Source organism: Musca autumnalis, unplaced genomic scaffold, assembly GCF_047663935.1.
Source record: "Musca autumnalis isolate F117 unplaced genomic scaffold, ASM4766393v1 scaffold_4, whole genome shotgun sequence".
Classification (NCBI taxonomy): Eukaryota; Metazoa; Arthropoda; class Insecta; order Diptera; family Muscidae; genus Musca; species Musca autumnalis.
In genome coordinates, this window is record NW_027411977.1 from 211,407,861 (window position 1) to 211,420,118 (window position 12,258).

At 36.3% G+C, this 12,258-nt stretch overlaps 1 protein-coding gene across 1 annotated transcript in view; it reads left to right on the top strand.

The window, feature by feature from the left end:
* Positions 1-12,258, top strand: part of LOC141404196 (uncharacterized) — a 55,772-nt gene that overhangs the window by 12,935 nt on the left and 30,579 nt on the right. The window contains exon 2 of the mRNA XM_073987560.1: positions 1,653-10,840. Coding sequence (XP_073843661.1) covers positions 1,653-10,840 — 9,188 coding nt within the window. The remainder of the gene's footprint in view (positions 1-1,652; positions 10,841-12,258) is intronic.

Consider the following 12,258-nt stretch of genomic DNA (forward strand, 5'->3'; position numbering starts at 1 on the left):
GTTCTAGAGTTATCTTCCGCTCCAACCACCTAACGCGGTGTCATAGGGGTTTTTTGCAACTTTCATGCTATTTTCTCAGGAAGTATGGACTTGCCCCTAATGAAACTTGTACCCTCGTATGGGGGGCAGTGAATACAAGTTGCTAAAACTAAAATCAACCTGATTCGAGAGATGGCCCTAAACTGAACTTCTCCGAAATTTTGTGTGGGAGGTACCCGAAGGAGTGAACCGACTGAGTCCATATTGAAACCTTATTTATGTCTGTACACATTTCACGATGGGCAAAGTGTGGACCAAATCGGTTACTTCCTTCAAGAGTTATCGTGCGCACAAATTTTCCAAACTTTTTCGAACTTTTGTGTGGGAGGTACCGGAAGGAGTGGACCGATATAGCCCATCTTCGAACTTAAACTAAGTTTGGGCAAAATATTACGAAAGCCAAAATTTGAACCGAATCGGTTCATCCGTTCGAGAGTTATCGTGCCAGCCATACAGACAGACAGACGGACGGACATTGCTCAATCGACTCCAAATTGTCTGAAACACATTTCGTCCAAACATACTTGGGGTCTAAAACCATTATTTCGATGAGGCACATTTTGCCCGTATGAAAGTGTATATACCCTCGTTAGCATAAATGCTGAGGGTATAAACATAATTTTGATAATAAAACAAAATAATTATTATAATTAAGTTAAATAGTTTCAATAATAAAATAAATACTTATAATAAAAAAATAATTTTAAATAATAAATAATTTCAATAATAATATGAAATAATGCTTATAATAAAATTAAAAATTAAATTAAAAAATAAATCAATTTTTTATAATAATATAAAATAATTTCGATAATAAAATAAAATATATCAATAATATAGGTGTTTTAGTTTATTCGACCTTTTTATTGTTAATAAAAGAAGTGTGTTTTCCAGCTAAAAAAATGTAATAATAAAATAAAATAATTGTAATCAGACAAAAAAAAAATATTCTTAAAAAACAAAATAATTTTAATAATAAAATAAAATTATTAAATTTTTTTAGTATTAACATAATTTTTATTAAAATAGATGTATAATAAATAATATAACTAAAATAATATTAAATTATATTAATAAAGAACTAAAATAATTTTAATAAAAAACAATTTTAATATTAAAATAGAATATTTTTTCATAATAAAATATTAAAATTTAAATAATAATAAAGTCAATAATTATAAGCTATAATAATTAAAAAATATTTTGTAATATAACTATAAATACTGTTAATAACTAGTAATTAAGTAATAATTTAATGATATTTTTTATAATAACATTAATATTTTATATATATTTATGGATATTAATTTTTTTCCATATTATTTGAAATAAGTTGAGTTAACAAATATTAGAAAATAAATGTAATAATAGAATAATTATACAGTTGACAATAGAGTTATTGATAATAATTTTTATCAATGTTAAATTAAAAAAATATTAGATAAATTTTTTCTTAACAAATTAAAAATTTTACATACATATTTACCTTTATTGTAATACCAACTTAATGATCGAACATGCTCCCGTTTTTGTTTATCTTTTAGTAAAATGTTAAAAAAAGTATGTATCTAATTCTCTCTTCTTCTGTTCTGTTTGCTTGTTCTTTTTTGTAGCTGTTGACAAATCCATAACCGTTAAACCTATAATACCACCAAAAATTACCATTACCGCTCCGGATAACACCTGCAACATGTCTACTAACAGGCACATGCAGCAGCATACAGCTACGCATGATTTAAGCCCGGAGTCACGCATGAAACATGTTAAAAGTTTGTTACATAAAAAGCTTTTGCAAAGACAAAATTCAGCACCGCCTGCTTCTCCTCCAGCATTTTTCATCAATGAAAAGGGACAAAAGCAATATGCCCATCTAAAACCGCCCTCGAGTGGAACACCATCACCACCACTACCGCCGCCGTCGCCAGCTATTCCACCAACTACTGCAACAACACCGCCATCATCAACCAAAGCTACTAAAAATAATAAACAATTTCATTTACAAGTTTCAGATGAAAAGTCTAGCGGCCACTTGCAACAACAACAACAAAAGAGTCATAATCAAGCTCAAAAGTTACCCGTCAAAGTAATTCTAAATAATAATCCACCACCACATCATGCAAAACCAGCTCATAATACTGGCTCCTTGCATCGGCAGCAGCAGCAACAGCATTATCCCATGAATCATCATGACCATCAATGGGGAGGTTCAACACCAAATTTATATCATAAGCCAGGAATTGGTGGAGGGGCTTTTTCAGCCATTGCAACATCTACAGCTGCCGCTGCTGCTCCTGGAAATCAATCAAGAAACTTTACGCAACACAACCAGGGAGGATTTGAATCGGCTTTTAATAGATATACAACCTCAAATCCTCCCCTGTATACTCCGGCACATGTGAGTGTGCCGCCACCTAACAATTTCCATCTACACAATAGTAGACAACAACAGCAGCAGCTACAGCAACAGTTTCAACAACAATGGGGTGTTACATTCCAGGATAATAGTCAGCGTCATGGAAATCATAGCCCATATTTACCACCAGCCCACAGCTTACCAAATATACATCTACAAAAGTCCATGTCATATCCCACACTCAACACCTATTCAAATAAAAATTATGGCACACCGCCACCGCAACTTACACATCCTCATGCTCTACCGCCACAACAGCAACACTCAACACCCATTAACATGGCAGAGGCATATAATCCTCAATCAACGATTCATAGTTCTTCAAATCCACTGGCAACTGAACCACCGGGCGGCGGCATCGCAACTGCTCCTAATTTTATGTTAAGAAATCCTGGCAAAAGTACCAAGAATTTGCTTCAGTCACCTCATATGGGGAATATAAGCCACGAAGAACCCTCCTCGGAAATAACACCAAACAATAAGTTGGCCACCAAACCAAAAACACCACAAAAATCTCCACAAGATATTGCAAGGAAATTGGATTTTGATAGCCAAACAAAACCTCCAACACCACCAACCACAACAATAGCAGAACCTCCTCCCTCATATAACCCAATTCCAAACTTTGAAATGGTGCACGATATGATATATAGTAAGGCTGCAGGTACAAACGATGGCATACCCAAGGCTTCGGTAAAGCCTGTACATCCCCAAATTTCAATTGTAAAACAATGTGAGACCTCAACACCACTGTCATCATCTTCATCATCAACCCCTTTTTCAACTCCAACATCATCTCCAGCAGCATCTAGGCATCGGATTGTAGTGCCAGATGTATCACCATTAAAAACACCCTTTCCCACAGCAAATGTTCCCAAGGAAGCCCCGCTGCCGAACATTAATACCTTTAAGAAGCCTTATCCCTCACCGAATCAAAATTACTTTCAAATGTTGGTACAAAATCCCAACATATCTGTGGAGCCCACAAATGCTTTGCCATATCACATGGTGGCCAATTGCGGCGCTAGTAGTTCCAGTATTTCACAGGAAAGTCCTTCAATGCTAAATGAACATGTGGCAACTCCCTCCACATCATCCTCCGGGTCTTTGGCACCTCAAAACAACCCCAATTCTTTGATTGTTTTGGAAAACAAGGTTCTGTCCCAGGATGAAATGATTGATTTGACAGCCTTGCGTTTGTCCAAAGCACCACAGCGCTTTGCAAGGCCCCACAAACCCATACCAGAAGTGGTAATAAAACAAGAAAATCCAGATGATTTTCCAGCCGCTGAAAACAATGGCACAACGCAACAACAAACTAATGACTCTCAAGGTGGTAAAACTTCTCAGCAAACCAACCCACCAGCCGCCACTCAGCAAACCCTGAGTACTCAAACCACCAACCAACAAGGCATGGTGTTGATTTCCTCCAAGCAAAACAAGAAAATCATTGTAAATGCCTCCAAATTGCAATTGCCACCGGAAAAGATTGCAGATTTGGCCAAGATTATTGCCCAGAGGGCGGTGAATAAATCTGGAGGCGGCGTAACCACACAGCAGAGTAACAAAACAGATACTCATGCTATACGAGGTGGGGATACTTCCCCAAATAAACAAGTTACCAAACCCATACCTGGGCAAAAGGTGTATCTTATTGTCAAAAAGGATTCCTCAAGACCCTTGGCAGCTAATCACACGGAAAAGCCCAGCACATCCGGTACATCAACAACTGCACAAGCTTCGCCAACAAAACAACTTCCCCACAACCCATTGTTAGCCAAACCCGAAGAACTAAACTCCTCACCAGTCACTGAAATTAAAACAGAAATTCCCCCATACCCCTCAAAACTTTCCTATACTCCCACCAAATATCTTAAACCTGCAGTTGAAATAATCGATGACTCCACTGACGATGATGATGGTGATGACAACGAACAAGAAGCCAGTTTCTCTGCTGTTGACTTTATTGCATCCCTGGCTCAAAGCAATCCCATTACTGAGGAAACCCAATTGGAATTGTCACCCGAAGAATTGAATTTAAATGCCTCATGTGCCATGAACTTATCACCGTTACGTATACCATTTCCATCGCCCCGCAAACGTCACTCTTCCACATCGCAATTTACCACACCGGGTGCAGAGGATGTCATTAGTGGCAGGGTGAGGAAAAATTCCTTTATGGATATTGGGAAAATTGTAACGATGCCAAGTGATCAAATTCCCATGGTGGATACTATTATTATTGAAAGTTCTAAAGGGCGGGATGTTCTGAGGAAATCTTTTGATGAAAATGGGGGTGGTGGTGGTAATTTTAGGGGAGAGTTGCCCGAGGAGGATATGCAGGGAAAAAATCATAAATATTATAATGAGATTTTAAAAACAAATGCAACATCACTGTGGGACCAACAGTCAATGGATCCGAATAGTATATTCCTGGATAATGACATGTTGCCGCAGTTCATGGAAACCGCATCAAATCTGGAGGCGAACAAGAAGCTACAAAGCAGCCAACCTTCTCCTTTAAAAGAAGCCACCAAAGAAAGGCGGCCACAAATAAAAATTGTATCACCCTCTAAGCTATCGCCCATTAAGAAGGTCTTTTCAAAATCTAAGGAGGAACAAATAGGAGAGAATTTGAATATCAACCAAGGTCAAATTGCTGTTCCACAAGTTTTTGACCTGAACAAGTCAAGTCAGGAGGTATTCCAGGAAATACAAATCAATTCTGCAGATGAGACCTCTATAATCCCCACCGTCAAGGATGTATTAGCAAGTAATTCCAAAGAATATAACCAAGGACAACAAATATCTATATTTCCCACTATCAAGGACGTAAGATCAAATGATTCCAAAGAACTTAGCCAAGAAAATATTACAACTGATTCAATGGAAGTTCAACCTTCTTCAAGTGTCCCCATGAATAGTGACCGAATTATCCCAAAGAACACGTTGTCTACCTCAGAAGAATGTGGCCAAACTACACTGGGATCTTTAGAAGGAAATAAACTGGCCCCAGGACCAATGGAAACTGAAACTTCAGTTCCAACCACCATAAACCCCGAAGCAACAACTCCTGTGAATGCTGCGGACCAATATCAAAGCTACATGAAAGGTTTTAAAAGCAGATTTTCCAATTTCATGTCTGTTTTGAAGGAAGCTACCACGACGGATGATGCAATTGCTGCAGGTGGTGACGCAAAATCCACAGGTACGGCAGACCCACCAACAAATCTCAAGCCTATTTTGAAAGAAGCTTCAAATGATTCAATAACTAAAGCTGTGGGAGTCCCACCAACAAATCTTAAGCCCATTTTTAAAGAATCTTCAAATGATTCAATAACTAAAGCCGCGGGAGCTACATCAAAAAATCTGAAGCCTATTTTGAAGACATCTTCAAATAACGAAAGTGGTTCTGAAAGTGAGGCCAACACTAAAGACGTTGCAGACGCAGAAAAACTGAAGCCTATTGAACCATCATTGTCCTCAGAGACCAGTGTAAAGGTGCAAGAAACCAAAGAACCAGAAACAGATAACAAAGCCTCTACTAATAGGGAAGAAGTAAAACCACCTAACACTGAGGAGGATAAACCCAAAGCCGGTGAAACAGTTGTTTCCAAAAGAATATCTCGTTTTAAAAAGGGTAAAATAAATTTGGTACAGCGTAGTAAGCCCCTGGCAACGGCGGGCGGAGCAAAGAAAACAAAAGAAGATAATGTTGGAGCGACAACAAGGGCCACACCCACATCTAACAAAGAAGTTTTGCATAAAGAAGCAGAAACTTTTTTGGATGACAAAAAGAAAGCGGTAGAGAATGAAGCCATAACAAAGAAAAAGGTAGGAGAAGCGATAGAAGAAAAGAAACTGGCGAAGGAACAAACGACAAAGCCAAGTAAAATTTCTTCAGCTTTGGAAGTCAAGGAGAAAGCAGAAGAAAATGAAGCCGTGACGACGAAGCACAAGTCTAAGGAACAAGTGTCAAATCCAACAGAAATATCTTCCCATTCTTCGGACTCTACGAGGGTACGGTTAGAGAATGAGACTATACCGAATGAAAATGCCAAAGAAGATGCTTCAATAATTAGCACGCGGAAGGAGGCACCTTTTCCATCTAAAGAGAATCACCAAGAAATAGCAAATTCTACAGAAGATACCTCTAATTTGGGGAAGATCAAAAATTTGAATGAAGCCAAGTCAAATGAAGGTAGTTCATCAGTTCTTTCTGCGGACTCCACTGAATCTAGTGGAACATCCACTTCTTCTGCTCCCAAGAAAGTGAATGAAATAGACCATTTATTGACATCCTCAAAGGTGGAATTAGTTGCAGATTCCAGATCGAAGATAGGCCAAGGTGATAATAAAGTGGAAACTCAAACCTCAGACAAGCAAGCAGAACATCTAGGGGCGGCAGATATATCCAAGAACATACTGGCAGTTGGTCCAATAAGTAACCACTCCCTATCTGAACAGGTTACAAGAGGTGCTAGCATTTCAAAGGAAGATGATCGTCTGGATAATAAAACCTTTAATGTTACTGCTGATCTTGATGCTGCAACTCCAGTTATATGTAAGGAAATTGAAGAGAATAAAACTCCCGGAAATTCCAATGCCTTGAAAGATCTTTCTGCGGACCATATTACATCAAAGGTTTCCATGGAAGCAACGCATTCAGACGGTTCTGCAGCTGCAAAATCGTTTGGTGCCCATAAATCTTTCGTAGATAGGCAGATTTCATCACTGGCTAAAGGCTCTAATGTAGGAAAAAGTCCAACAAAATCCAATGAATCCATCGGAAATTCAGAAGCTGAAGTTTTGAAGTCAACGGAAGCATCCAAGGATGGCACTTCGGAAAAGAAAGAAAACGTTTGTTCAACTTCTCAAGATGATGTAGAGACTCAAAGGAAACAAAAAGAATCACCTAAAGAACCTTCTAAAAATGTGCCTTCATCCCAAGCAGGGGACTCTGGAGATACTTCGCAGGTGGCAGAAAAGGTTTCTGAGGAATCCAAGAATGAGTTATTTGCTTCAGGAAAAGCAATTGCGTTTGACAAAATAACAACAACAACAGTTGAACATCAAGAAATTTTACAACAGAATTCCACTCCCGAGACGAATGTTGGAAGTGATGATAATAAAGTTAATGTTGAGGGCAAAACAAATCAACCTTCAAATCTTAACTTCGATGAAAGCCCTAAGGAATCTAAGCATGCAACAGGAAATGAGGAAAAACATCCTCAAAAATCCCAAGGTGAACATTTAAGCTCTGAAAATCCCATAGAAAACTCTTCAACTTCAAATGAGGAGGAAATGACAAAAGCAGCAAGAGAGATAATCGAGAAAGCCTCCCAAGAGACTAGCAATTCCAGTGCCAACAAGAATAAAGAAGAAAGTCCACTGATGTCCAACAAAAACTCCAACTTCAAACGTTCAGAAGGTAGAGCCGGCAAAAAATCAAAATTGAAGGAAAAAGGAAAGGAGGACACCAACACCTCTCTAAAGAATAACAAATTGAAGACCAAAAAATCCCATGAAACTCCCAAAACAGTTGCAGAAAGACAGAAACCTTTGGATGAAGGCAAAGTTACCGCAGAAACCCAATCGTCATCTACACCCAGCAAATCTCTACCCAAAGAGTTAAGAATAGCCCATGTTTCCCTTATAGATATTGTCAAGAATCCACCAAGGGAACAGGCAACACCACCACCAAAAATTCCCTTCAAAAGACCAACAAATCAAATGTCCAAATTGGAACAAATAAAGGGTATCAGAGATTTGCTAAATAAAATTAAGAAACCAGAGGAACCAAAAGCGGAAGGATCAGGAGAGGCAAGCAAAGGAACTGAAACCAAGGAAAAGCCCACCATTTCCACCATTAATGTCAAAAAATTAAGCGATCTAATAACACCACCCGATGCAGAAAACACTCCCCAACGGAAGAGGCACAAATCTGAAGGGGAATTTAAAAATGCTACTGGAAGAGAAGATATTCCATCAGAAAATCATGGAGCCCCTCCAGCGGAATCACCCTGTCCAATAAGTCGTCGGAGATCCACCAGGTTGGGTTTGTATAACATAAATGAAAGCAGCGACAAAGCGGGTAAATCTGCAAAATGTTCGGAAGGCAAAGTAATGGAAAGCGATGGAAATTTGAAAGCTGCTAAAATTCAAAGCATACCTTTAGGCACTGAGGCAAAAGAATCACATTCACTAGATGATAGTCCCACAAAAGACAAGGAAAATCAAGTACAAAGTAGTAGTAGAAGAACAAGGCACTCCTCCAAAGCCACAGATATTAGCCAGGAGTCACTACAAAATAAAGAACCCAAAGTTTTGGATGACAACACCAAGGATGCTATAATTCCACAAGACAAAGATGAACATGTTATAGTAAGCAAACGGACCAGATATTCTTCCAAGAATGCGGAGGAAGCACAAACTTCCTTTGATAAACTAAAAACCAGGAGCTCTTCCTGCCCATTGAAAAGAACCAGGCTACTCTCCAAATCTAGCGACATTATTGCCTTATCATCTTCAGTGGAGATTAGTGACTCTTGCCATGACAGCAACACCGAACACAGAAGCAGCAAAAAATCCGCACGCCTTGCGGGAAGTCCCCGAAAGAAGTTACGTAAAACTTTGGACGATATTAAAAAATCTCATAAAATTGCCAGTGATTCGGAGGAGGATGATGATCGAGATTTTGATATCACAGCAAATGGCTATGACGGAGAGCAAGAGGAGCAGGAAGACCCTGAAGCTTGTTGTGGTGCCAGTGATTTCTTGGGTTTTGAAGATAATTCCTCATCCCTTGGAAGTAAGACACCTGATATGTTATCAATTGATGTCCAAGAAAAGAAATCACCCATTAAGGCAGCCACCACCAAGGGTGGTACTTTGAAAAATTGGCTTACAACTGGTAAGGCCATTTCACCAACGTCCATAAAAGATCGAGCAGCGGGACGGCAGCGTCAACGTTCAGTACCTTTGAAAAAACGTTGGGATGTCCAAAAGAAATCAATAGATGAGACTGATATAACCGATGATAGCTCACCTGCCAATGATGAGGAAGAGGAAGAAGCGGAGGAGGAGGAGAAGGACTTGAAGGAAAAGGAAAGTAAGAGAAGTAAAAGGTCTTTGAAAACTGTGATCGATAGTCATAAGGATGCCAAAAGTGCCAAGAAAAAGAAATTGGGCAGTGGGGATGCTACAAAACCTACTTCCAATGGGCCGCAAGAGAGTTCTAACCAAGAAAAGTTAGGTGAAAAGCTAGAGCAATTAAAGGCTAATAAATTAACTGAAACCGATTCCGATACACCTGTCACAATTGGTAAAAGAACAAAACGGCCCCGAAGGCGTTTAATATCAAGTGATTTTGATACGGATTCCAAAGTGGAAACCACAACAGCAGCAAAGCAAAATGCAAAGGCTGCGATTTCCGAATCACAAGAAGAGGACAATCATATGTCACATGCATCTGCAAGTAAGAGAGGAAAACGTAAATCCAAAGTAGCTACTGCACAAGACAAGGCAGAAGAGAAATCAGACATAAACCTGGATACAACAAGCCTAAACCATTTGGAAGAGACAGATGATCTTCTTGTGCCTTTGCCGTCAAAAAGAAAGCGGCGTTTAAAGAAAATGGAGCAGCACGACACTGACATTCCTGGTCAAAATGATGAAACAAAAACACCTGCGCAGAATAACGACAACTATTCCTCCTCAAATCGATACAAGACCAAACATCAGCCAATGGCGGCAGATGAGGAGATAGATAGCGATACTCCCATTAAAACTCTAACCAATAAAAATCTACTTGAACCAACTGGAGAGGATTCATCGTTATCCACACCCAAGCCCAAGGGAAAACGTGGAAGAAAAAAGAAAATTCTTATCGATCTTGATGGTGTTTCACAAAGCAGCAACGCAGAACCCAAAACACCTGCACAAAATTCTGAAAATCATCAACAATTGGCGGCAAATGAGGAACTTGTTCCAACAGAAGAAGATCCTTCGTTTTCTACACCCAAGCCCAAGGGAAACCGTGGAAGAAAAAAGAAAATTCTTACCGATCTTGATGTTAGCGTTTCACAAAGTACACCAGAACCAAAAACACCTGCACAAAATCCGGAAAATGATTCTGCAACAACTTCATCGGTTAAAAAATTTGGTAGACCACGAATATTGACAGCAGAAAATCAATTCAATTGGCGTTTATTGCTTGTTACCAAACGTGAACAGCTGGATACGGATGAGGTTCTAACAGCGGAAAGTAAGCCTGGCTCTGGACCCATACAATGTGGCCTATGTTTGCAACGTACCACAGAAGCCAAATGGATAGTACATTTATCACAGCATTATGGTGTTGGCTGGAGAATTGGAGAAACGGAAGTGGTAAGTCGTCTTTGGCTTTAATTCGAAATTATTTTTAACAAAATCGCCCTTACAAAAAACATGTTTTTTTTAAAAAATCCACGTTTTGCAAAAAAAAAAAAAATAAAGAAAAAACTTTAAAAAATAATTAAAGATTTTTTTTTTAATTCTGTTTGAAAAAAAAATTTAAAATATTCACATTGGAAAAAATATTTTTTTTATAGAAATTGACATTAGACATTTTTTTAAAGTCTACGTTTGAATAACAAAAAGTATTTAAAAAAATATGTTTTAAAATATTCACCTTAAGAAATATTTTCTAAATCACTTTAAAAAAGAAATACTTTTTTAAAAAAATCACTTAAAAAATATAATATATAAGTTGACTTTGCAAAACATATTTAAAAAAATGGATTTTGAAAAAACATTTATAAAAATTCGCTTTAAAAAATATTTTTTTAAAAAGAACTTTGTAAAAATTATATTTTTTAAAAAAATATTAAAAACATATTTTTTAAAATATTCACGTTTTTTTTAAATCGCTTTGAAAAAGAGAAATTCAAAAAAATCACTTAAAAAATATATATTGGCTTTGAAACAAGAAATATTTGAAAAAATTGGAATTTGAAAAAAATATTTGAAATAAAAAAAATTTAAAAGAGCACGATGTAAAAATTATGCGCTTTTAAAAAAAATCACCTCGAAAATAAAATTTTTAAATCAATTTAAAACAAAAATATTTTTTATAAAAATTTGTTAAAAAATATTTGCCAAAAAATGGTTTTGATTCTTTTTAAATTCACTAAAAATAAATAAATAAAAAGTAAATAAAAATAGGCTTTTGAAAAAATATTTAAAAAAAATCTACGATTAAAACAATATTTTTAAAAAATCCAAGATTGACAATAATATTTTAGAAAAATCAACGATTGAAAAAATATTTTTTAAAAAATCCACGATAAAAGAATTTAATTTTTTAAATTGACAATTGATAAAAATATTTTTTAAAAATTCCACGATTGAAAAAATATCTTTTTCAAAAAGTCGACATTTGATAAAAATACTTCATTAAAAAATCCACGATTGTAAAAATATTTTTTTTTTTTAAATACTCGATTGAAAAATGTAATTGAAAAAAAATTATTTACAAAAAACATCCAGAATTGAAAAACATTTTTTAAAAATCCACGTTTCTTAACATTTATTTTTTAAAAGTCTGTTTCTTAAAAAATATATTAAAAAAAAACAAGTTTCTTGAAAAAAATTTTTTTTAAATGCAATTTTCTTGAAAAAATATAAATACAAGTTTCTAGAATCCAAGTTTTTTGAAAAAATATTTTTTTTTTAAAAAAAATTCGCGTTTATTGAAAAAATATTTTTTTTTAAATCCACGTTTATTGAAAAAATATTTTTTTAAAAAATTGAAAAATTTTTTTTTA